At 36.6% G+C, this 25,035-nt stretch overlaps 2 protein-coding genes and 1 long non-coding RNA gene across 5 annotated transcripts; 2 read left to right on the top strand and 1 right to left on the bottom strand.

Annotated features, from left to right (window-relative positions):
- Positions 1 to 6,478: 6,478 nt before the first annotated feature.
- LOC113274630 lies at positions 6,479 to 10,428 on the bottom strand. 3 transcript variants are annotated; one of them, XR_003323125.1, is made up of 7 exons: positions 10,266 to 10,428; positions 9,882 to 10,034; positions 8,457 to 8,762; positions 8,188 to 8,354; positions 7,164 to 7,466; positions 6,957 to 7,090; positions 6,479 to 6,870 (listed from the first exon to the last, which is right to left on the bottom strand). It is a non-coding gene; the product is annotated as an uncharacterized LOC113274630 (long non-coding RNA). The 3 variants fall into 3 exon arrangements; XR_003323126.1 differs by having other exon boundaries at positions 8,535 to 8,762; XR_003323127.1 differs by having other exon boundaries at positions 8,637 to 8,762.
- Positions 10,429 to 17,582: 7,154 nt separating this feature from the next.
- Positions 17,583 to 22,276, top strand: LOC113271859. The gene is made up of 10 exons (XM_026521782.1): positions 17,583 to 17,817; positions 17,940 to 18,020; positions 18,118 to 18,176; positions 18,406 to 18,665; positions 18,879 to 19,980; positions 20,228 to 20,904; positions 20,986 to 21,796; positions 21,919 to 21,984; positions 22,032 to 22,169; positions 22,255 to 22,276. The coding sequence occupies exons 6-10, from the start codon at positions 20,319 to 20,321 to the stop codon at positions 22,274 to 22,276; spliced, it is 1,623 nt and encodes a 540-aa protein (XP_026377567.1). The 5' UTR covers positions 17,583 to 17,817; positions 17,940 to 18,020; positions 18,118 to 18,176; positions 18,406 to 18,665; positions 18,879 to 19,980; positions 20,228 to 20,318.
- A 185-nt stretch (positions 22,277 to 22,461) lies between these two features.
- Positions 22,462 to 23,620, top strand: LOC113271858. Its single transcript, XM_026521781.1, has 3 exons — positions 22,462 to 22,745; positions 22,854 to 22,944; positions 23,027 to 23,620. The coding sequence occupies exons 1-3, from the start codon at positions 22,462 to 22,464 to the stop codon at positions 23,207 to 23,209; spliced, it is 558 nt and encodes a 185-aa protein (XP_026377566.1). The 3' UTR covers positions 23,210 to 23,620.
- The last annotated feature ends 1,415 nt before the right edge of the window (positions 23,621 to 25,035 follow it).

Below are 25,035 nucleotides of genomic sequence, written 5' to 3'. Positions count from 1 at the left end.
TTCATATATGATATATAAATTCCGGAAATATCGACCCTCCTCATCTTTAGGGGGTGATTTGTAAGTTGTGTTTGGAATACGAACCTTACCGTTCCTTTCACTTGAAGGAAATATTCCAACAATCAGACTTTTTCCTATATTTCTTGCTAATTGTTTAACACCGGCTTTACCACCAAGTTTTTTTCTTGTGCTTCCTTGGGAGGGAACTTCGCAACCTTTTCCTTTAACTTCCCCGTCTTTTGTTCTACATGCTTTGGAATCTTTTTCTTTAACTTCTCCAATTTTTATTCCGCATTCTTTGGAACTCTTTCCTTTAACTCCCCAAACTTTTGCTCCGCATTCTTTGGAACCTTTTCCTTTAACAACTTCGCTTTTTGCTAGTTGTTTTGAACGAAAGACCGGACCTTTTCCTTTAAAATCAACTTTGCTTGTTGAACTTTCTTGAGAGGGAGGCTCAAGAAATTTTTATTGTACATTTCGATGACTAGGTTATCCTTTTTTTTCATTTGACCTCTTCTTCGTTTGTTTCTACCTTGAACATCCTGCTCCATCTCATCCTCCGCTTCATAGGCTTTTCTCAACAACTCATAACCCAAAGGATCTCTTTTCTTTGATTCTTCTAACAATTTCTTTGTCGTTTTCCTTACTACACTCCTCTTTTTTTTCGTAGAAGGCATCCCCTTTCTCTTTCTCTTAGGTGGTTCCTTCACATTGTTCCTAGTTTGTGGGTATACGAAGTTACTCAAGTTACTCAACCATATTTTCCTTTGCTCCCGTGTTAATATATCATATTTTGCGGCTAGCGCTTTTCCGATCTCGGTATCGGCAAATGTTCTTCCAAAATCTTGATCGACTATTATTTCATGGAATGATAATTGTTGCCAAAAGGGATCAACATCTTGTATCGGAATAACTTTGTCATTGTAATTGGCTATGACATTCCGACATGGGAGGCCCAAACTTGTCATGTTAGGAAAATTTCCGTCATAGTTACCCGCCTCAAATTGTATCACTTCTTTCATGATCAAATCAATTGCACGACGCGACACTTTATGATTAATTCCATGAAGCCAAGCATTGTATTTCCATTTAGTGTGTCTACTAGATCGGTTTTTTTCAAAAAACTCCCTAACTCTATCGAGATCACGGAGGAAATAGGTGTGCATGGCTTGGAATACCGTAACAAATCCACCATCACCACTATGAAGCTTCATCTTCAACCGGTTGTGAGACGATTCCACCGTACTTGTAGCTTGGTTGTCGAAGTGTCTATATTGGTTTGTGAATGCGGCTACGAACTTCTCTTTGTGCGGATCCAACCAATTGTCCACCAAGTATTTCACCATAGTTGGATAACTTCTCAAACTAGCCAATACCATACGAGATCGTTGTTCATATTCTTCCACGGCTATAGAATATTCCATGGCTTCCCAATACTTTTGGAAACTAGCTCATCTTAGTTCCGCCAACCCATCATCCTTCTTAAATTTCTCTTTGGCTTCCTTTTGTTGATCAACCGGTAGTTTCTTTATTATTTCCATTTGACTTTTCTTTGTTGGACGAATGATGGTCTTACATTTAGTCTCAATGTTATTCCATAGGTGGAACGTGCAAAGAAGGTGATGAGCATCCGGGAAAACCCTCTCTATTGCATTCAACAATACTTGTTCCTTGTTGGTGACAATCACCTTTGGAGTATATCCCTCCATGTAGAATAACTTCACTTGTTGTAGTGCCCACACATAAATCTCTTCAAGCTCATTTTCCAAGAAGCAAAACGCGACACTAAACGGAGAGTTGGTGGAAGTTTGTCCAACAATGTTCAACATTGGCATCTCATACTTGTTGGTCTTGTACGCGCAATCCATTAAAAGTACTTGATTGGATCACCGCGCCAATTGTATAAACTCGGGATGAGCCAATATGAGATTCTTTATTTGTTCATCCTCATCTTCATTATGGAAAACTGAGTAATTATACTTCTCCCCCAAATGCCTTAATTGTTGCATTTGATTTCTATTTTCCCATTGTTGATTTTTCCATTTTGTTTTGGCGTTGTAGATGGTTGGAAAAGTAGAAACATTCTTTGGATTTACGAGCTTTATATGACCAAGTATATCAAGAGGTTTCATACGGTTTTCCGTCATGGAACTTACAATGAGTTTTTCTTCATCATTAAGCCGCACCGCATAAGGATGGGATAGCAAAGTATCTGGTATGGGATGGTTATGACGACCGCATACAACTTTCTCCAAATACCAATACCACTCCTCACTTTTCACAGTTTTCTTGTTGTGCTTGAATTGAAGCTTGAACGGGCATTTAGTCTTCTTAGTGAAAGTAGTATTCTTCCTATTCGTCTTTGGTTCATATATGGTACCCTTTTTCACATGACTTTTACTTTCTCCACTACACTCGCAAACCATTTGAAAGTGGCGGTCATCTGTTGATCCATTACAAACTATAACACACATAATTGACTTGCCACGTTCTCTAGCCCATTTCTTTGCATCTTCTTTATCTTTCCATCTCTACATGTTCCAAAAACTCAAAGTAAAAAAACAAAAACATAGTGAATGAGCAACATATCTTTCCATTAGTTTCAAAAAAGAAAAAAAACACTTACCAAGTCATTCAAATAGTGATGGGATGAATCTTTAGTTAGAATTTCGTTTGCATTAGGTTGAGAAGGCATTGGGCTAGGTGTAAGCACAATCTATCAACAAAAATATCACAATATTAGTAAAAAAAATACTAGAATTACGTCCAGGTTATAAGGTACACGGACCCAGACGTTTTAGGCATAGGAAAGGTTACGGTTGAAAAATTCAACCTCTAACCTAGACGTTTTCAATTACGGTTGGAAACGATGAAAATATAACCTAGACGTTCTCACTTACGTTTGGAAATCCAAAATCCTAACCAAGACGTAAAACAAGTAATAAATACCCATGCAAAAACTATTTACGTCTGTGTTTTGGATGAATCTAACCTAGGCGTAATTCTCAAGTTTTGTCCTATTGGAAACCAGTTACGCTCGGATTTATCCCAAACCTAGGCGTAAACCCAACTTACGGTTGGAAACGAAGACCAAACCCTCTTCCAAACCCAGGCGTAAAACTAACTTACGGTTGGAAACCAAGCCCAACCCAGACGTAATCTTCCATGAAAGTCTAAAAATCTGAAATTTTTTACGTACTTAAGCTAGTTTTGAGCGAAATTGAACCCATAGGAGATAGTTTAGAGGTGTACCTGTTGATTTTCAACCATTGGTTCTTCACTTTGTTGATTTATTTCTTCAATTGGTGGAGATTCATCATCACTTTGTGTTAAACCCTTTCTACCATCTAATAAATCATCAATCTCTTGGTCTCCAACATGAGGAATGTAAAATTTGTTTTCTCTATCATACAAAGATTCACCCACCTCGAATTTGTAACTTGTTTCATCCATTTTTGTTGAGTGAATCAAACAATCTAGGTTTTGAAAAAAATCTCCAATTTTTTCTTTTTCCTCTTCTCTCTAGTTTTTTCCCACATAACATTGTCCCACACTTTACAAATATATACCAAAATTCATCTTCTTAATTTAATTAGATAATAATTAAATTTAATTGAAATTAACTAAATAAATAAGAGTTGTTTGGTCATTACACAACTATTTGAGATAAGAGGTTTTTGAAATTACTTATGAATGACCCGTTTTTGTCCTATTAGGTGACGCCCCGATAATAACCATCTAAAATTGGGAAGTTCTTGGTTCAATAAATATTTACCAAAAATAAAAAAATTAGTAGAGTTCGTTCATGTGTATTTGATGAAATTTCCACTTTGAAGTGTCTCAATAGAGGTGATTTCGATACAGCTTGTCTTTAGAATACGGGTACATGATTTCAGTACTCATCTGGCCTAGTGCTTGATGATCAGGCCTCTAATTGACTCGGTACACCCTTCTATTATAATTAAACTTTGCATACGATTTTCGTGTCTAGCTATCTTTTCTAAATCGGTGTCTAACTATCTTTTCTAAATCGGTGTCTAGCTATCTAAATCGGAAAATGGGTCATTTGTCTAAATATTTCTAAAACATGATTCAAATGGACGAGTAAAAATTAGTATGGGCGAAATGGACACTAAAAAAATAGCAAGGATGAAACTAGATTCATCCTGACTTAGGCTTAGTTTGGTATTGCTGCGGCTTTTATAAAAGCATTTTTCTGTTGTGCGTTGATGTGTTGTGTTGTGGGGAAAAAGCAGTTGGACGTTTGGTAAAATATTAATTAAAGCTAGAGCTGATTAAAAAATTAATCAAAGTGTGTTTGGTAAAATATGAGATTCAACTATTGTTGTTGTGGCAAATGACAAAAACATACATATTTCTAAAAATAGTTTTATTCAATTTTATTGGGTTTAAAAATAATTAATTTTTTTACTATTAAATATAAATATATATTAAATTTTAAATTTACTAATTGTACTATTCTTATGACTGTCAAAAAAAATTATTTTACTTAACCGCTTTTTTTTTTTGAAGCATAGATTTTATTATAATGTGTTTAATTTACAACCTGTCGTGGGTATGTGGTACCCACAGAGTTTTGAAATAAAATATGACTGATAAAAGATGGGATTGCCTAGTCCCAGATTTTGGTTGAATAGTTTCCTGTTTGGCTTTCATCCGCTGCATGGTTGGCTAATCCGTCCGCTGCTTGATTTCCTTCCCTGTAGTTTTGTTGTATAACGACTTGTGGGATTTGCCTAATCTGCTTTTTATTTCTTCAATCATTACTGCTATGTGCCAAGGTGGCGAGGTAGTCGATGTAATGAAACGTATGAGGTTCTCTGAGTCCGTTTCAAAAAGGATTTTAGGCCATTGTCTCTCTGATGTTGTTCTTGAAGCCAATAGCAAGGCCCATGTTTCCGCAGTTAGTATTGTCGTAATTCCCAGTGGTTGAGCCAAAGCTATTAAGGTTCGTGCATCAGAGTCTCTACAGACGAATCCAGCTCCTGCAAATCCCGGGTGGCCTCTGGCTGCTCCATCCGTGTTAATCTTAATCCAATTGATATTCGGAGTGGACCAACTTACCTATATTGTTGCTATTCTTCTATCTGTTATCAGATGTTTGATTGTTGATGTATCTCCCGGTATGATTGGTGGTGACGCGTGCAGTGCCCAAAAATATTCTTGTTGTAGTTTTTGTGCCCATGCTATGATTTCTTCTGAGGTTGTTTGTTTTTGTTGGTAGATTAGATCGTTTCTGGATAGCCATAGGGTCCAGAATAGAAAAAAGAAAGAGGAGGTTGTAGGATTTGATGATGGATGTTGTAGGATTTGGGATATGGTTGTTTGTGGAGTTAAGGTGAAAGTCGGGGTAAGGTTGGAGTTTGGTGCATTTGAAAGTTGAATGAATAAGATGTTCCATGCAGAAACCGCCGTTGGACAATGAATTAAAAGGTGGCATGTTAATTCCGTATCAGTATTGCATCTTGGGCATATGTCTGAGTTGGTCAAATGGATTCGATGTAAGAGAGAGAAGGTCGGTAGTCCTTCATTGATGGCTTTCCACAAGAAAAGCCGAATTTTTGGCGGACATGGTAAAGTCCATAAGAACTTGGAAGGTGGTAGAGGTGTGAGGGTTGGTTGACCATGGGTTAGACATTTGTATCCCGAAGATGTTGTGTAGTTTCCAGATTTTGAGTGTGGCCAGATAATTTTATCTGGGGTATTATTTTGGGGAAGGTGGATGTTGATTATTTTCTGAATTGTTGGATTGGGAATGGCGTTCAATTTTTCACGATTCCAGAAGTGTGAGATTGGGTCGATGATATCTGCTACCATTTGGATTGGGTAGCAATATTTTGGATCTAGATTGGGAGAGTGTGGGAGCCAATTAGCCTCTATTGGAGTTGATTGACCATTTCCAATACGATGGAAAATTAAATTTTGCATGGTAGGGATAATTGATGCGAGCTGTCTCCATTGAGGACTGGAAGAGAAGGGAATGTAAACGTTTCCTTGTAGAATTGATTGTTCATTAAAGTATTTTGCACTGATCCGCAAATGGAGTTAGGTTGTTCATGCAACACTAGTCCAAAAGGGGCTATAAATGACGATTGAAGTCTGTTATATAACATGATTTATCACGATTTTCATTTGTTATTCAAACCGCTATTTATTTGGTGTGACTTTTTATAAATGACGAATAGAAAACGTTATTAAGTATGACGAATAATATTTGTGGTTTAAAGTCACACACAAAAACTGTTATTTAGTACCACGGTTATTGTATGTCAAATATAATAATGGTTGATGCCTATTATAAAGGAGGCGTTTAGTGTCGCGATTATTAAATCAGATTTTGATAATCTGATGTTCATTCAGTTTCAGATCTGAATTCTGAGATGTGGTCTATCTAAAACTTATATTTGGTTCAGCTGAATCTTGAGGTGATTAAAAAATAAATCTTAAAACAACAGTTCAATCAAAATAATATTTTTATTAATTTTCAAAAAAGTAGAATCTCTGGTACAATTTTAAAAATAAATTCTGGCTACCCGAAATCACATATTGAACACTAAAACTGAATTCAATCTACTATCACCTTGCCACTCTAATTTGGTCATTCTGCTCCTGGGGTTATGTTAGCTTTTGGCCATTTAATCACACCACACCCTCAAACATCTGCAAGTACTCCATTCATGATTCATCAATCTTGCAGTCATATCCTGAAGTTCCTCAAAAAGCAAACTTAAAACGACGAACGTGTTGTTGGCAGCTCGACCATCACCATGAAGTAAACAAGGAAAATCGGATACATAAGCTTTAGCTGGCATATTGCATCAAAACCCCTTCCCTTCTAAATTGTGCCTCCTGAAAGTACATCACAAACCTCATAAGCTATCTGATACATGCCATGGGAATCAAAATTTGATAAACAAAAACATTAAAAGGTCAACCTGTAGGTTTGTATTCCATGTCCACTCCAGAGCCTGAAGGCCTTGCAAGTTTCAAGCAAGATAAAGATAAAGCAAACCGTCATATTTCTACTCTTTCCATTTTGGTTTTAGGTGGATGGTGAAGAACAAAGAAACTGAAACAAGAAGCAGTTAGCTAATATTTCCATCATACTGACACAGTGATAACAATAAGTTAACATTGTATACCTGGTGGAAACAAGCAGGGTCAACACCTGAATTGGCTGAAACCTGTGATCGAGCATAACCATGCCCCGCAGTCCCATGCCATAAGATACTTAGAACAATCAACTAACATCTAATCATGAAACTTGGAACGATCCAGACTTAGTGAGTCCTGACCAACTACAAGGAGAAAGTGCAACCTTCCCCACCGGTGGGTGCTAAAGCAGGAACTGTAGCTGATGTTATGGAAGACCCGGGCACAGCAGCTGCAGTAGCAAGACTATTTAAAACTGTCTTCCCTTCAGCAATGTTTCCTGACCATGGAGACTGCAACGAAAATATACGGTCAAAAAAGCTATACGGATGGACAACATTTCTATACAATAACGATCTTCTATTAAGTAACAGATATGTAATTGCAATCTTCATTAGTAAGATACAACAAGCAAAAATATCCTCACATTTGTCTACGATTGCAAATTTTCTAACTTGCAATATAAGATGTTGAATAGACACTATTCATGGCAGAAATTTAGCTGATTTTCTACCGAGTTGTCTATATCAGTGCGTTATATTGTTCTATATGACCAGACAATTGTTCCACCAATCATATGCACGTCTTTGATTACGAATCAAACACTCTATTTTACAAAATTCTAAAACAAATCTATGCAAAACTTAAAACAAAAGCAAACAGTATAAGTGCACTATTTCAGTGAATCAGTTTGTAATATCAATTCCTCAGGGACGGAACCAGGATTGAAGACCCGGGGTGACTTGGAAAAAAAAATTATGCACCTGCAAAAAAAAAAAATTGGTGGTACAAAACATAAAAAGGAGATTACCTACTAAAAGAACATCGGAAGTCCGAAGGGCAATAATAGACACATGAGTTCCTTACTAAACCTTACACTGTCTTCATTTTTTCTCTATTAAAAATTCGAAATGCAAAGATCACTTTTTTGTGTCCATCTAAGAGGGTGGTGGAAGTATTTGTTGGCATTGGATTTGGCTTGAGATGAAGTAACAGATGGAAATGGAACTTTACCTTGAAATGAGGTAGCCAGTTGGGTCATCTTCTAAAGCTCTTCAGGTGATATCTGGCCAATCATGCTTGAGGCAGTCTTCATCATGTCTAGTAACACACCTTCGGCACTTGAACCACCCAAAGCCACCAGACTGTCGGGATCAACTTGTGAAATATTCTGAAATGACCTGTTAAATAACAAGTAATAAACAAATAGATATCAGCCGATGTGTCTGCAACAACATAAACTAATAGACCGCATCCTCTTTTTAGTCAAAATAGAACTTTACCATGTGCAATAGAGGTAATCTGCAAAACCATATTAAGCTGAGAAACTTTAGAATCCACTAGGCGACTCATGTACTAACCAGGATATGGTGATTGTAGTTTTGGAACTTAGATAATCAGATGGATGCAATATGTAGACATAAGCTAAACATTTCAACATTTATGGTCACGTGAATCCATACGTTAAGCTTGTCTCCATCGACAAAGAGCCTTTAATTCACTTTATCATGTGCCAAGACTAGGAAAAACGCAGAAGCAACGTTCAGTGTCCACTTTTCAGATCTTGATAAGCTCTCGGATGATTCCAACTGTATCATACACCACATGATTCATAAATAAGCATGGATGGAAGTTTTAGATAATGTTGAAAAGGAGATCTAACTGCAATTATAATTTAAGATCATAATTTAAGTTGTAATTGTCTGTCCAAGAGGGCATTAGAAGTCCTGTTGGCATTGGCTTTAGCACAAACGACAGAAACATCTTACTTTCATGATATAATGTCCGTCATCTAAGCAGAGCTCTCCAAAATTAGACATACGCAACTTCAATGACCCACTATGTTGCACTACTTCATCCTTAGAAACATAAATTTCAAAATCTACTAGCTAGTTAAGACAAAGAAAACAAAAACGGTAACATCCACTCAACTGATAATCTTTCAAACACCACTACGAAGAAAGAAAAAAAAAACCAATGATGCTACTTTAGGCATAAAGAGCCATTTTAATTGTAATTCAGATGAGCAATTCACTTAAAAAAATTTACACATCAAAGAAAAATCAGTTGGATGAGTAATTTTTATCAAACACTATGAGTGTGTTCAATAAAAAACATCACTCACACAACCATTACCACATATACTGAGTTCCACTGGAATTAATTGAAAAAAAGAAGAACTTCTCTTACGCATAGTCGCATTATTTCTTACCCTGGCTTTACAGAATTTCCTACCCTGGCTTGACAGAAATTCCTACCCTGGCTCAACTCTATGTGTAGCTGGGCTAAGCTATTATCTACTACCTTCAAAAAAAAAAAATTGTTTGATTGATCCCTGGCTTAAGCCAGGGGAAGCCTGTGCATACATCCTCCCATGAATTCAATTCCTCTACAAGGTTTGAAAACATTTTCCATGGCCGTTTTTGATACAAAACCTTGCTCCTATTTGGTCAGGTCAGGTCACTGAAATAGCCTTCCAATTAACATATGACTAATTTGATTATAATGTTGATTGTGCTATATTTTAGTCAGACAATATGACTAATCAAACCTAAACTAGCCTTCCAATTAACAGATGAGTCAGATTGAGTTAAACAACATAACTAATCCAAAACCTAGACTGAGCTCCTAATTAACAAATGAACCCGATTGAGTCAGACAAAAATGAACATTACCATTATCTATTTGAGAAATACTAATTGACTAACCTCCTCAATTGAGTTTCTCAAGTAGTGCTTTTCTACGGAGACTAGAAGTTGAAGCACTGAGATCCGGGTCAACCGATTCAACAACAGCAGCAGCAGAAGCAACATCTTTGCTTCAAAAGCTCCTTCCTGAACAATCTTCATTATTATTTCCGCCTAAATTCAACCAATCCAAAAAAGATATCCCAAATTTAATTTACGAATCCAAACAAAACCGAAAATTAAAATCGAGAACACAACGTAATCAGAAACAAACCTAGAATTATAAATCAAATTTGATTTTTCTATGAAAACCCTAGAAGAATTATAAATGAAAACCCTAGAATTTTACCAAAAAAAATCTAATCAAATCCAAATTAAACAAGAGAAAACGAAGAAGAATCATACTTGAAGTAAGGGTCTCGTTTAGTGAGAAAAACACTGCTAACCATCTTTGGATTCACTGAGAAATCTGGGACCGAAGCAGAGAAGTTCAAGAGAGGAAGGAGAAATATAATTACCCTTTTTGTCGTGAACTTTCTTATCTTTAAGCATTGTTTTGGTGGCTGGTTAAAATGGGACCGGACCGGTGAAAGGTTTTTATGGCACACAGGCTAACCGGTTTAAATCTTTTTGAAACGGAGGTATGTACTAATAGCGAGCCACTTTGGGCGCGCAGCAGAAGACGGTGGTGGGCGCATATAAACAAAAAAAATATTTAACGGATATATTACCTGATTTAATGGGTCATCGTTAAATCACACACCTAGTAAATACAAAGTTTGAGAATGACAGGTTGTTTGCGTTGAATGGTGGGCCCAATATATTTTCATATAATATAACGAAATTTGTTTGTAAAATTTTAATCGCGCAATCAATCTGTTGTTTAAAAGCGTGATAAATTGCCCTTTCTGGACTAGTGCAAGTTCCAGATTCTTTTCATGAGAAGGGATGTATTATGATTACTGCTTTTTCTTATTTCTAATCCTCTTTCGGCTAATGGCTTTGTTGCTTTATCCCATTCTATAGGGTGAAGTTTTTTTATTGTTGAGTCATGTACCCAGAAGAAGTTCCTGGTTATATGATCTATTTGTTTGTGTATATTTTTGGGGAGGTTTTGTGTTTGCATTATATGATTTGTGGTTGGGGTTAGGGAGGTTTTTATGAGAACGAGTCTTCATGCGGGAGTTAGGCATTTTGTCATCCATTCTTTTGCTTTTCTGGCTAATCTTTGTAGGAGAGGAGTGAAGGTTTGGAGTGAAGCTATTCCTTGTTTAAATTGTATACCTAGATAAGTTGGCGGTTGTGGAGTGGTCGGCATATTAAAGAATTGTTGAAGTTCATTTATTTTGATTGGGTCTAAATTAGGGTGATGGATGATTACTGATTTGGCAGTATTAATAGCCTGCCCCACTGAGGAGTTATAAGCCTGGAGTAGGGTTTTAAGATGTTGGATACTCTGATTTGATGCTTTAAATCTGATCAGAAGATCATCTGCATACATTAGATGGATTATGGGAGGTGCTTTTGCGATATGTTAAGTCCTGGAACTAATTTTTGGTTTTGAAGGTTTCCCAGGTTTGTAGATAGGATTTCGGCACAGATGATAAAGTTATAGGATGAAAGTGGGTCTCCTTGTCTGATACCTCTACTCGGGGTGATGTAGCCATGAGGTGTGCCATTTATTTTAATGGAGTAAGTAACTGTTGTGACGCAAAGCATAATGTAGTCTATAAAGGTTTCTGGGAATCCAAGTTTTGTAAATGAGGTTTTGATGAATCCCTAGTCTAGGCTGTCATAGGCTTTTTGGATATCTAATTTGAGATCTATTTTTGGATCTTTGTTGGGTTTAGAGGTTCTAATGTGATGGAATAGTTTCCCAGCAATTGCTATGTTGTCGTGCATTGATCTTTGTGGTACAAAAGCACTTTGGAAAGGGCTTATTAAAAAGGGTAGAATAGGTCTAATTCGGTTGACTAATATTTTTGAGATGATTTTATATGTGACGTTGCAGAGTCCTATTGGTCTAAATTGTGAAGGTTTTGATGGGTGGTATACTTTAGGTATTAGTGTTATGTTTGTGTGATTCATGACGGGGTGCATATTAAGATTATTGAAGAATGCTTTAACCATCACTATCAATTGAAGGTGGGTTGTATCCCAGAATACTTTAAAAAACTTACTTGTATAGCCATCCGGACCCGGAGCACTTTCGGAATTAATGGAGAATAGTGCTTGTTGGATTTCCGTTGTAGTTACTTCCTTCGTAAATTGGTCTGATTGTCTAGGAGTCAACCTTGGTCTGATGTTTGTGAACAAATCTTCATTTATTTATGTAGGTGGCGCTGTATATTGATGAGAGTAGTGATCTAGGATAAGCTGATCAATGTCCTTCGTTTGGGTAATCCAGTTGTTTTGTGGGTCTTGTAGTTGTTGTATATTGTTACAAGCTCTGTGAATCGTAGCTTTAGTATGGAAAAAGGTTGTGTTGAGATCACCTGATTGAAGCTATTGAATTCTAGATCTTTGTTGTCAATATGTCGCATGACATTGTAATAGTTCTTCATGTTCTATTCTCAGTTGTTTTTCTTGAATCATCCAGAGTTCTAGATCTGATCCTGTTCGGGAAGCACATTGGTGTTGGGCGTTCTTTATCTTGGCTGTTGATTTCTTGATTCTAGTTGGTAGGTGGCCAAAGGTTTCCTTATTCCATTCTAGAAGTGTTTGTCCTGTTGTAATGAGCTTCAGCTGGAGGTTGAGTGTGGGTTCATTGTCGTGTTGTTGTTCCCAAGCTGATTCGACTATTTGTTTGAGTTGGGGATGAGAGAGCCATAGGTGTTCGAATTTGTAGTTTTTTGTTCCTTGCCAATTTATTGCTTTCTTTTGTAAAAGTATTGGGGCATGATCAGATGCTATTCTTGGAAGGTGAGTAACTGCCGCATGGGGGTTTGGCGTTCTCCATAGTTGGTTTGCTACCGCCCTATCTAATCTTTCTAGGATATTATATTGACCCATTTGGTTATTTTTCCAAGTGTATGGGTCTCCTCGGAATCCTAAATCTATAAAACCCATCTGATCCATCAGAGTGAGTAGAGGTTGAGATTGAGCAAATGTTACTTGTCTTCCTCCTTTTTTTCTGATTGATATAAGACGTCGTTGAAATCTCCTATCAGTAGCCAGGGTGTAGACGGATTAATATTGCTGAAGATTGATGGAAATGCTTGCCAAATATTTTTCCTTATATCTGGATGTGGAGGGCCATAGATACCCGTGAAGAACCATGGTTGTTCTGGAAGCGGAGGTGTAACTTTTGTGTGTATGTAGTTTTGAGATTGAAGTAATATTTGGATATTTAGGTTATCTTTCCACATTAAGCAAAGTCCTCCTCGTCTTCCAATTTTTGGGATGTTGAAGTAGTTATTGAATTGAAGAGATTGTGCTAATCTTCGAATGTGTTGATCGTTAGCAATTGTTTCAAAGAGGAAAAGGATGCTAGGATTGTGAAGATTAACTAGTCTTTTTAAATGTTGAATTGAAGGTGGTAGGTTTATGCCTTGACAATTCCAAGCAAGTATATTCATAGTGGAGAAGATGAATTTTTTGGTGGGGCCTTGTTGTCGGAAGGATAGGGAGGTTTAAGTATGGATTTGAAGAAATTTTAAATGGGTATTAAGACGCTGGAATACTTAGGTTTAAATGGGCTTTAAGATAATAATAGAAGTGATTTGGGGAAAAGAGATTAACTGGTTAGACTAGATCACATTATAACATTCATCAGGCAAACAATTAGTACACAGAAAGGGGAGGATCTAAAGTACATAGAGAGGAGAAATTATAATACAGAAAGGGTAAGAGCTGGGATGATTCAAGGATTTTTTTTTTTTTAAACTTAATCAGGCAAACAATGATTTAGAAGCTTCCGAAGCTATATAGAATAGAGGTATAATGATTTAGCATAAGAATTGCGGATATGCTAAGACTAGTGAAGTTCAAGATTGCAACCCAGATTTATGATAACAAGTTGAGAACTAAGATGAAAACATGAGAAGGATACAAGTATAGTTCCTGATTATAAAGACTATTGAGGTTTGAGGTAAAATTAATATGTTTTGTAACACAGTGTTTTGGAAATCAGGTGAAACATGAGAGATTAGAATGCAACTGTAATGAAACCTAAGACAAGAAGATTCAAGCAGTTTTAAACCAATTGAGGGATTACTGGCTAGAAAAGTTAAAGAAGTCAGTAAGAAGACAATCAGAATTCTTAAGGGACATAAGGAATTCAGAGCAGACTAATAGGGTGAAATTGACATTTTCGGGAAGTCCAGAAAAGAAGAGTTCTAAGTGACTTGTTCAGACAATTAACCTTTACTAAAAGATGAAACAAAGCAAATCAAAGCAGAGCAATATCATCCCAAGGTAATCAGAACAGTGCAAAAACAAACCAATGAGAACCAGAATAGTGCAGTACTAAAACAGTGCAAAAACATAGTGCAGACTAAAGGCAGGGCTAAGGAATTTAACTTAATCAGAGTGCAGATTGCAGGACTTAAGGGCAGAATTCACACATTCGTTATATCACACAATATGGGCATATTTACTATATAAGAAAGTCATACAAGCAGTTTGAGCAAGCAAAAAAGGTGTAGACCACCAGCTCAAAGTAGAAGGAAACCTAGTAACTAGCAGGCATATTATACATGGTGATATGGATATTAACAGGATGTATCAAAATATCTGAAAGACTAGCAAGCATATAAAACATAGGTATGGTTATAAACAGTGAACCAGAAAAGAAGAGGGATATCCACCGGCCCTTGAATGCGTCTTTTGTTGCATTGGGTAAGTCTGACTATGGAAGATGTTGGTGTGGTGGGTCTTGGGAATCTGCAGGTGGTGCAGTAGTGGCAAGCTGTGTAGAACTGTCTTCAATAGAAGAAGTAATGTGAGTGCAAATAATGGAGATGATAGATGGGGAAGATATTGGCTGTTCCAACAAGTCAGGCTTGAATTTCTTAGCTGGCTGAAAATATTAATCCATTCATCCAGTTCTTCATTAGTTACAGTTCTTGAAAATTCTGGTGTTGATGACGAACCGATGCATGTACTATTAAGATAAGCTTGTTGTTCGGGATTAAGTCTCTTAATGGCTGGGCTTGGTAAGTCACCATCCGGGATGAGTTCTGCTTCTTTTATGTCTGAGATAAGGAAGATTGTAGGACTGAAAGGTGGATGTATCTCAGAAAGTTGAGGAGATGAGTGAGATATCAGTTCAACACTTTGATTCTCAAAAATGCCATTTTCTTCAACTAGCCATGTTTCTGCAGTGGACCTTGAAGATTCTGAGCATGTGCCAGATTGAAAGCCTTCTTGCCGGTAACCTTCCTCGATGAAGAATGAAATTTCAGACCTGTCTTGATCATAGATAGCTTGGGATTCAATAGGAGTTGAAATCCAGTCACTCCAATCAGTATCTGGTTCATCAATGTGTATATTGTGTAGCATCTCTTGATGGTAGTCATCATCATATTCAGGTTCTATGAAAGGTCCTAGAGCATGAAGATTAGTCTGGATAGGTACTTGAGGTGGGTTTTGTTGCAGCAAAGCCTGGTGGTTGAGCAGGTAGACATCAATGCAGTTTTGGTGGTCATGTCCTAGTCTGTGACAATGCGTGCAAAATAGTCTTGGCAGCTCTTGATAGATAAAGTCAATTTTGTTGACGGTGTTTCGATCATTAGATGCAGTGGTTTGAAATTGAAGTGGCTGTGTAACATCAATTCTAAGCCTAATTTTCATGGTGTTGTAACCATCGTGATGGTGAATAGGGTCATCAAAAGCTGTTAGAACCCCAAAGTGTTGAGTGTTTTCTATGACATTGAGTATTCTGGTTTGTTCAGGGTACATTTTGTGGATTGTGATCTCAAAAATTTCAGTGTTGATTTCAAAGCTATCAGGGAGAAAAGTGAAGTTACATGGTTGAAACATGAAAGTGTCTCCATAGATCACCCTAGTTCCTTGCCTAAGCACAATAAAATACTCAAAGCTAGACTCAAATTTGATCAAATAAAAACCTCTACCAAGCTTGCTAACCGAAAGCTCACCAGAAAGCTTCCATCTATATTTCAGAGCATTTCTTAAGAAAAATGAGTTTTTATTCATTTTTGTTAAAAAGCAACCAACCAGCTGATGCTGCCGATCTGAATTAGGAAGATAAGCATTCCTAACATGTGAATCAAAAAAACCAGAGCTTGCAACATCTCTAAATCTACTAAAAGACATTGAGAAACCAACTAAAAGGAGAACAGAACATTACAGGAAAGGAGACAGGCAAGGAGCTATGGAGAATAGGAATTGGGTGAGATACAAAAGCATATTTTGAGCCATATTTATAGGCGAAAGGGTCATAGAGAATTCTTTATGTTTTATTTTAAATTTCATTTTAAAGTTCCGACTTAAGTAAATCTGAGAAAAGTTTTGCAGAAAACATGGGGCAGGAGATGAAGGGTATAAAAAGGTTACAGCAAGAAAAATAGGCCTAAGGTTACCTGTAAAAATCTCCAATTGCCACTTCAAAAAACTTTATCTTCAAGGGGGGTTTTAAAATTGAACTGAGTAGACAGCAGCCACAGAGCGGATGAATAGTACTCCTTGGAACTTGTAGTGAAGACCCTCTGAAATGAGAACCGTCGTTTATCAGAGAGGAAAGGTTTAGAGCTCGTGATGAGCTGTGTTTTTCCCGCAGGCGTAGACAATATTGAATAGAATAAACCAGATTTGATAAGGGGTCATCAAATCAGATAAATCAAATCTTCAGCATAAAGAAACCTGATTGAATCGATGGATAGTTGAATTGAAGAGGCCACAACCATGAACCAACAAATACATCACCAAAATTAGGTTTAAATCACACCAACATCTAATCAGAACTTTCCCCAATCCTTTTAAGGACCACATCTTGAAAGGGCCGGTGGATTATGGGTTTAGCTAATGGAAATTGTGAGATTCATTGAAGTTGTTTTCGGATTTAAGGTTGTAGGAAGAATCGATTTAGGGGTTTTTTTTTTCTGTGGGTGAGTCGAATCGTTTTCGCCCGATTCGCGGAGCTTTTTTTTTGGTTATTTGGGTTGCGGCTGGTATTATTGGATTTTGCTACTCATTACCACTTTTTAATATATATATATATATATATAATTTTCAAACCAAATATCAAAATAAAATTAAATAATTTTAATATTTGTTTTTATTTTTATTAATGAAATGGTATCATAAAACAGTTTGAAAATAAAATATAACAATATTTAAAAAATAAAATATATTAAAAAAAATTTGATTATATCAATTCTTTCTTATATAAAGGGGAATGTTTAATCCCATGTGTCGCCTGGAAATTCATTTTCAGAAATACGGAAACAATAGAGGGCCACGTGAGATGCCAAGTCATACCCATATGTTGAGTCAGGTTAGAATGAATACATACGTCTCTTGAGATGCCAAGTCATACCCATATGTAGAGTCGGATTAGAATGAATGGTACGACGCTTGGTGAACGATTATTACCTAAGAATCAAGCAAGTTCTGATACACACCTTCACGACTCTCCTTTTTTGTTTTCAGTACCGTCACGATTCTTCAATGCTTTAATAATTACGTCAAATACACACCTCTTATTCATCTTCTATTTACAGACTCTTCCAGATGCAGTAGAGTCACAGTCACGGGTTTTCACCCAATTCGGGTGGTCATGATGGGTTTTGAAGAGAAAGAAAGAGTTTTTTTTCTTTCTCGCTTTAGAGTAGTAGCGTTAAGAATTTAGTTCTTTACGTGCATGGTGTCCAATCACCTGAGTGCTGGGAGTTGGAGAATTCTGCGAACGAGAACATTGCTTAGAAACCTTGATGCAGCGACCCTTTTGAAGTAGTGAGACTTTCAACCACGAACATCTTAGGTAATTAATGGAGAGGTAAAAACTTTGGATTTAAGGATCTTTTGATCAGATTCGTTTTTGGAAAAACATTTTTATTTCTTTTTGGCATCAAGTATTTGTTTCTCTTAGAAATTCCCCCATCATGTTTTCATATGCAGCATTACCCGTCGCAAAGATACAAAGAAGAATTAAAGGGTAACTTCTAAACAAGCAACGGATAACAGACGCAAAAGTCGAATGTAATTCTTCAGTTTTCCCCCTTATAATTGTGCCCATATATTATTATCATTTTTTCATGTACCGTGATGTGATTTTTGTCGATGATCCACCTTCCAGATAGGTCTTTCAACCATATATGGAATCTATTCTTGGCGGCAATTCTTCTTCTTGAATAGGTGAGACCTGTAATGGGCGTTTTATATTGTTAAAGGCCGAGGTAAAGAAAACCTTTTTCCAACACAATTTACAGCGTAGGAGGTTACAATAGCACTGATGGCATACATGTCACATAGAACAGGTAGAGGTGCAAAGTTCCCATTCGCTTATTTGTTGTTGTTTACCTTTGGGTAAATCTTATACCAGTTTCATGAATCGGAATAGTTTTTCTGCTGTTTTGCAGAACAGACGTTTGTAGAGGACGGAATGAAATGTCACAAAATGCTATTTTATCATGTTTGTAACGGTGTTTTCAACTCAGGGTTGGGGCAGTTTGGGAGAAAAGTACAGTACTGGGAGAAAACTTCTTACATGAGTTTTGATCATTATACAATTTTAGATTGAGTAGAAGAGACTTTTTTGGTTTTCTTCCATTCGATGGAGTACGAGTACATTAGCTGTACGAAGATGGTTGAGGGCCTGAGGTTCACAAATGGCACTTTAGTGAGGTAATATTAGTATGATAAGTAACCTTTGCCACATATAAATTGCGCATGATGATAATTCCCGCTCAAACCCAACTTTTGAATATTGACCTTGCTGTGATTTTGTTTGAAAGAAAAAATGGTTATCCTAAGCATACATAGTACTGTTTACTAAAACTGTGTATCTCATTATCTTTTATGTCTAACTCACTTCATTTTTATGTTTTTTTTTTGTAGGAAAAATATGAAGATTGAACAAGGAGTTTTGTTGAAGAAGAAAGAGTGTACCTTATTTCATTCAAAACTAGGTAAACAACCCTCGTATTGGTCAAATTCATTATTCTAATGGATTTTTCTTTTTTTTTTATTAATATAACAACAAACGATAATTTAAGACACGAAGGCCAGTTTGGAGATGTCAATTCATGAGTTTTATTTGTCAGGTAACTTAGGTTCATCGTGGTTTTTAATTATGGATTTCGAACTGATTAGGGACACTAATTTTGTCATTTTGAGTATTTGGAATGATACTTTTTTGTTTTCTTGATATGTGTGTTAAAAAGGTTTGTACTTTGATTGTTTTAAAAATTTGTAATTTGATGATTTGGTACACATTGCCAGTCTTCCGATGGCTGAGTGTCTGACTGTATATTCTTTTGTGACGAAGTAATAGATAAACAGTAGATTAGAGACATACATGAGAGAGCTTCGGGTTTGATTTTTTTTTTCTCGACAAGCGTACAGTTTCGTTTGATCGCTTCTTTTTAGTTGAATTGTCGACTCTTTAATGCTAGTTTTCCTGCTTTGTAATTCTCTATAAATTTCATCCGAAAACAGAAAAAAATTCTTTCAGTTTACAAGTGCAAATTCTTTGAGACTCCATATTTATATGGGCAAATTAATAAAGTGTCCTGCTTCAAACCATATAATTAATAAACCGGCCAAGCTTTTAAATTCTTTTAGAAACTGGCCTTTCTGTTAGAGTTGACACACGGGCCCACCAGATCGGTCAGCTGCGTTGAATAAGTCAAACTCGGTAGGAGAATTTACGACTGTGCCCTTGCCCATTTAAAGACGCGTGTGGTGTAATCTCGCACCACACTTTCTCTTTCCCCCTCGTTCTCTTCCTCCCTCGTTCTCTTCTCCTAGGGTTAGGTATTGAAGCTGTTTGAAAAGAAAAAGAGTCCTGATGTTATTGAAGTTGTTTTTGCTGAAGACATAGATGTTAGTGAAAGACCAGAGTGTATTTGGAAGAAAAGTTCTACATATTTAGGGATTCAAAGATAGTGGTGATACAGTGAAGATGAGGTACACCGGGATTGAAACAGTCTGAATCAAGGTAAGATTAACGAAACCCGTGACTTAATATATGATGAAAATCATTGTATTCATAGTTAATTGATTTAATTGATCGATTGATTTTTAGGGTTTCTGTTTTTTTTCCTTTGTAATTAGGGTTTATTTGAAACCAAATTTTTATTGTTTAATTGGGGTTTAATTTTCGTGATTGGGTGTAATACTGCTTAATTAGGTTTTCATTTGGTTTTCATAGGTTTATATCTGATTTTGTTTCATTTGTGTTGCAGTCAGTTCAAATTTAGGAATATCAGTGTATATGCGGAGCCAAAGAATGAGACTTTGGTATTTCCTGATTGCCATAGAGATGAAACAGAGTTGATGACACTTAAGTATATGGTGTATAAGGGTTTGTCTATGGATGTTAAAGAGAAGTTTAATTTATATTGGTTTAAGGAAGAATGTCTGCCACTGCCATTGTTAAACAATGATGATTTTGATAATTTTTGGGAGGATTCTTTTGTAAATGAGGATGGATGTATATGTTTGTGGATGGGGATGAAAGACACAGTGTTTGGGACTCCAAAGACTACACCAAAGAAGAAGACAGTTAGTAAGGGAACCACCCCTAGAAGATCCCCAAGGCTAAATAGTGTGGATAAATCAGTTGAAGGTGCATCAAGAAAGCTGAGTTTCATGGATGTGCCCATGTCCAAACATTCTCAGGCTAGTTGCAGTCAGTCAAAAGCTACAAATGAAGTTAAGTTTGTTGAAGATGTGGACAATATTCAGCTGGAAAACACCAAAGAAGATGAATGTCACCCAATTGAGAATCCAGAAGATCCTCCAGTATATGACAGTGATGAAGACATTGAATATGGGTCAGATGAAGAAGAACAAGAAGAGAAAGAAGAAGAAGAAGAAGAAGAAGAAGAAGAAGAAGGAGAAAAAGAAGGCAAAGAAAAAGGTATATTTCATTTATAACTGATTTCATTTATTATAATTTGTAACTTATTATATGGTACTGATGTTGATCTTGAATGTGAAGGTAAGGATGTGGATGAAAGACCTGCTTACATGGATGACTTTGATGATGATTTTGGTCAGTACATGAAGGGTGAGCATGATGTAGATCTTTTCCCTGAAGAAGAAGTTTTTACTCCAGTAGATCCTAGCAAAATGGAGGTAAAAACTAGATTTGCAAATAAGGAAGCATTTAAGAAACATCTCAGGGGTTATTGTGTTCTTAATAAGTGTCAATATATTTTGGATAGAAGTGCTCCCTCTAGAATTAAGGCTGAGTGTAGGTTTAAAACAGAACATGATTGTCCTTGGTTTGTGTATGCTAGCAAGAAAGAGGGTGAGAAGACTTTTGTTATTAGGAAAGTGAATTTGGAACATAAGTGTGAAGGGGATCCCCAAAATAGGAATAGATCTGCTGATCCTCATTTTGTAAAGGATTTTGTTCTTGATCAGATGAAGAATAAGCCTAAAAAAGTTGTTCCAGACCCTTATAAAATCAAGGAAGACTTCTTAGCTGAAAAGAGAGTAAATATACCATATCAGTGTGCATGGAAGGCTAGGAATCTAGTTTTAGAGTCATTATATGGGAACTATAAAGAAAGTTACAATGAAGTACCAGCATTCTGCAAGATGTTTACAAAATGCAATGATGGGTCTGTTGCTAAGTTCACTTTTGACACAGTGAATAACACCTTTGAAAGCATGACACTCTCATTTGAACCTGCAATGAGGGGTTGGCGAAAAGCATGCAGGGGAGTTATAGGGCTTGATGCCTGCCATCTAACAGGGGAATATGGGGGAGTATTGATGGCTGCAACTGCACTTGATGGACGAAGGTTAGTAATGTTAGGAATTATGGTATGCAGAGCTGAAACAAAGGAAAATTGGATCATTTTTTTGAAGCATTTGAAGGATGCAATAATAGCACATCCAGTGAAAGTGGCTTTCATTTCAATAGGCAAAAAGGTTTATTGGAAGCTGTTGGTATAGTGTTTCCTGGCCATCACCACAGATACTGTTGGAGGTAACTTTCTTGTCTAACTTTGTTTCTTGTTTCTTTGTGTTTGTCAGATCAGATAAAGACCGTTATGTTTGCAATGTGTTAAAATGCAGACATTTATACAAAAATTTCAAGAAGGATTACAAGGGTCTTGAATTATACAGTTCTTATGGAATGCAGCAAAAGCATACAAAGAAAAGCATTTTCAGGTTTGACAGTTCACAACAGTTCTTTGTTATTGGTTTTATGCACTATTTGACAGTCAAGTTAGCTAGTTTTTGATTGGCTGTGCAGGAACATTTTGACAATATTGTGAAACAGAGTGCTGCAGCTGTGCTTATCTCAGTAGAGAAGATCCTGCTACATGGTCCAGGGCCTTTTTTAACCCTATTCACTGTTGTGAACATATGAACAACAATTTTTCAGAGTCTTTTAACAATATGATCAACAAGAGAGAAATAAACCAATTATAATGATAGGAATAATGTAGCTAACTTAGTGATGGGTACATGGTACAATAGGAGGACTGAATCTGCATCATGGGTAGATGGTAATTTGGTTCCTACTGCTGTTACATTGATTAAGAAAATGTTGGAATTTGTGACTGACTATGGTGTTGACCCTTGTGTGGCTGGAGAGTTATATATGGTGACTAGTCCAAAGAATTCTGTGTTCACAGTGAACATACTTGCCAAGACTTGCTCTTGTTTGCAGTGGCAGTTGAGGGGGTTCCCCTGTATGCATGCAGTGAGTGCATTGCATAGCATAAGGCCACAATGGAGAAAGTAAGATTTCTCTTTTTTTAAATCTGTACCTTGTCTCAGAACTTATTTATGCAATTTCTAGGCCTTAAATGTATCTAGCACTAACCTTTACATACTCTGCTTGAGCAGGTACTGCAGTGATTACTATTCAGTGGAGAACTATAAGGCCACATATGCACCAACTTTTGCACCACTAGATGATAAAAGTGAATGGGTCCAGGTACTTTTTCTTCTTAAATTTGTAACTATATGCCATATTTATATTCTCAACTACATTAATATAAGTGCATTTGTTCTTGCAGCCAAACATGAACAAGAAGATCTTGAACCTCGTGTTGAGAAGACAAAAAGGAGGTGTGGGAAATGTGGAAATGTTACTAACCACAACAAAAGAACATGTGCTGGTGGTGAAGTGGGATCTAATCCAACTGCAAAGAGGCAAAGGACTGAATGTGATGCACAAAGCTTCACCTTCAGCAACATAGAGCCAAGTCAGACCACCGGAGTTAGGGGTGCAGCTAAGTCAAACAAGAAGAAGAGAACGACATCATTTGTTGGTGAATGTTTTACAGGGCCTGGCAGTCAGCCTTTGGCAACACCATCTTCTACTCCAGCTTCCACAACACCTATGAGTCTGCCATCTATAGCACCATCTTCTACTCCACCCTCTACAATAAATAACCTTTATCAGAACTTCTTTGGCATTGGATCTGTATCTCAGAATATAAAACAAGGAAAGGGAAGGGGAAATGGAAATGCTAAGAAGAAATGATTTGAGATCCGTTTTCTGATTTTTTGTGTTTAAGAAGACAATATTTTTTTCTTTTTTAGACTTGAATTAATGCTGAATCAAAAGTGGATGGTTGTTTATTTGTACATTTGCAGGTTACATTTTCAGATTGTTGAGTTCCTTACATATAGCATTAAGTTGTAAACTTGAATGCATAATTCTGTTTTTTGCAGCAATGAAGACTTCATCTGAGACCCATTTAAAACCGTCACAATCTGTACAAGTGAGGTATGCTATGTTCTTGTTGTGTTCATTCTTGCAAAATTTCATCTCCATTTTTGATTTGCAGTGATCTTTGTTGCAGGTTTGATTTTGCAGTGGGCAGTTTTTGAAGCAATGACCAGATTCTCCGCAAGCGTAACAACCATTCTCTACTGGTAATTTCACCATCTTGCATTTGACAGGATCGATGGCATCGTCAAACCATTCAAAGTACTGACAGGTTGGAATTGAACACTTCAAAAACATTTTTTCGTTTGTTTCTTTTGCTTTTGAACACAATAGTTGCCTTATACCATTACATGGTATATATTTGCACCTGGAATAAATCCAAGGACATACCTTTGGATCATGAATTCCCTGTGCACAGATAGAACATGAAATTAGGGGTTGTTTTAATCTTAATCTTACCTTGCTGCTGCTACTGCTGCCTGGAGAGTTTACTTCATTTTGGCTCATGTCTTATTTATTTTTATTTTTTTGATCTGTTGAGTATGACAAATACTATGGTTCTTCTCTGCAGGGCCTAATTTATATGAATGAAGCTGAATCTGACCGTTACAAATCCAACCGTTACAAATCCGACCGTTGCAATGAGTCACTGAGTTGACTCGATACTGGTTTGGTTACGAACTCAGACGAGGGTTAAGTCGTCTTTTACCTAGCAGGTTAACTGCCACGTAGCCAGTTAACTACCTAAATCCGTTTTTTGAAAAAAACGGGATGGAAAATGTCAATATCGGCCAGTTTATATAAAGATTCAAAAAAACGGCCAGTTTCTTAAATATGGTTCAAAAAAATGGTTATTTTATTAAAAATCCCTATTTATATTGACTTCAAATTGTGTACTGAGATCTAAGTTCCTGCCTTAAAAGAAACGATAGTGAAACTGTTCTCATTGACTTTCACAATTGAGATCATACGGAGAGATGCAACATAAGAATATACTACATCAATGTAGGATGCAATTGCAAGTAGCAGCTAATGGGGGTGCAGAGAGAAATGAGTTACACAAGCCAACTAAAGTGTTGTCCAACTCTTTTAGAAGAATGAATTAAGCACCGAAGAAGAAACGTAGCGGGCGTAAATGGAAGTGAAGAAGAAGCATCAACCCCACTAGCTTTACATTGAATTGGAGGGAAATTAAAATATTCATGGAGCATATCACCCTTTGCATGTGGAAGAAAAGTTAAATTACAACATCCACAACGACACGGGCCTAAAAGCCCTTGTATATATATATATAAGGATAATTTTCATCATTTACAAAATAAAATAAGAACAAAAAGGATAAATCAAACA

The sequence above is a fragment of the Papaver somniferum genome, chromosome 4 (assembly GCF_003573695.1).
Source record: "Papaver somniferum cultivar HN1 chromosome 4, ASM357369v1, whole genome shotgun sequence".
Taxonomy (NCBI): Eukaryota; Viridiplantae; Streptophyta; class Magnoliopsida; order Ranunculales; family Papaveraceae; genus Papaver; species Papaver somniferum.
Note: the sequence above shows the minus strand (reverse complement) of the source record. Positions and strands in the feature narration are given on the sequence as shown.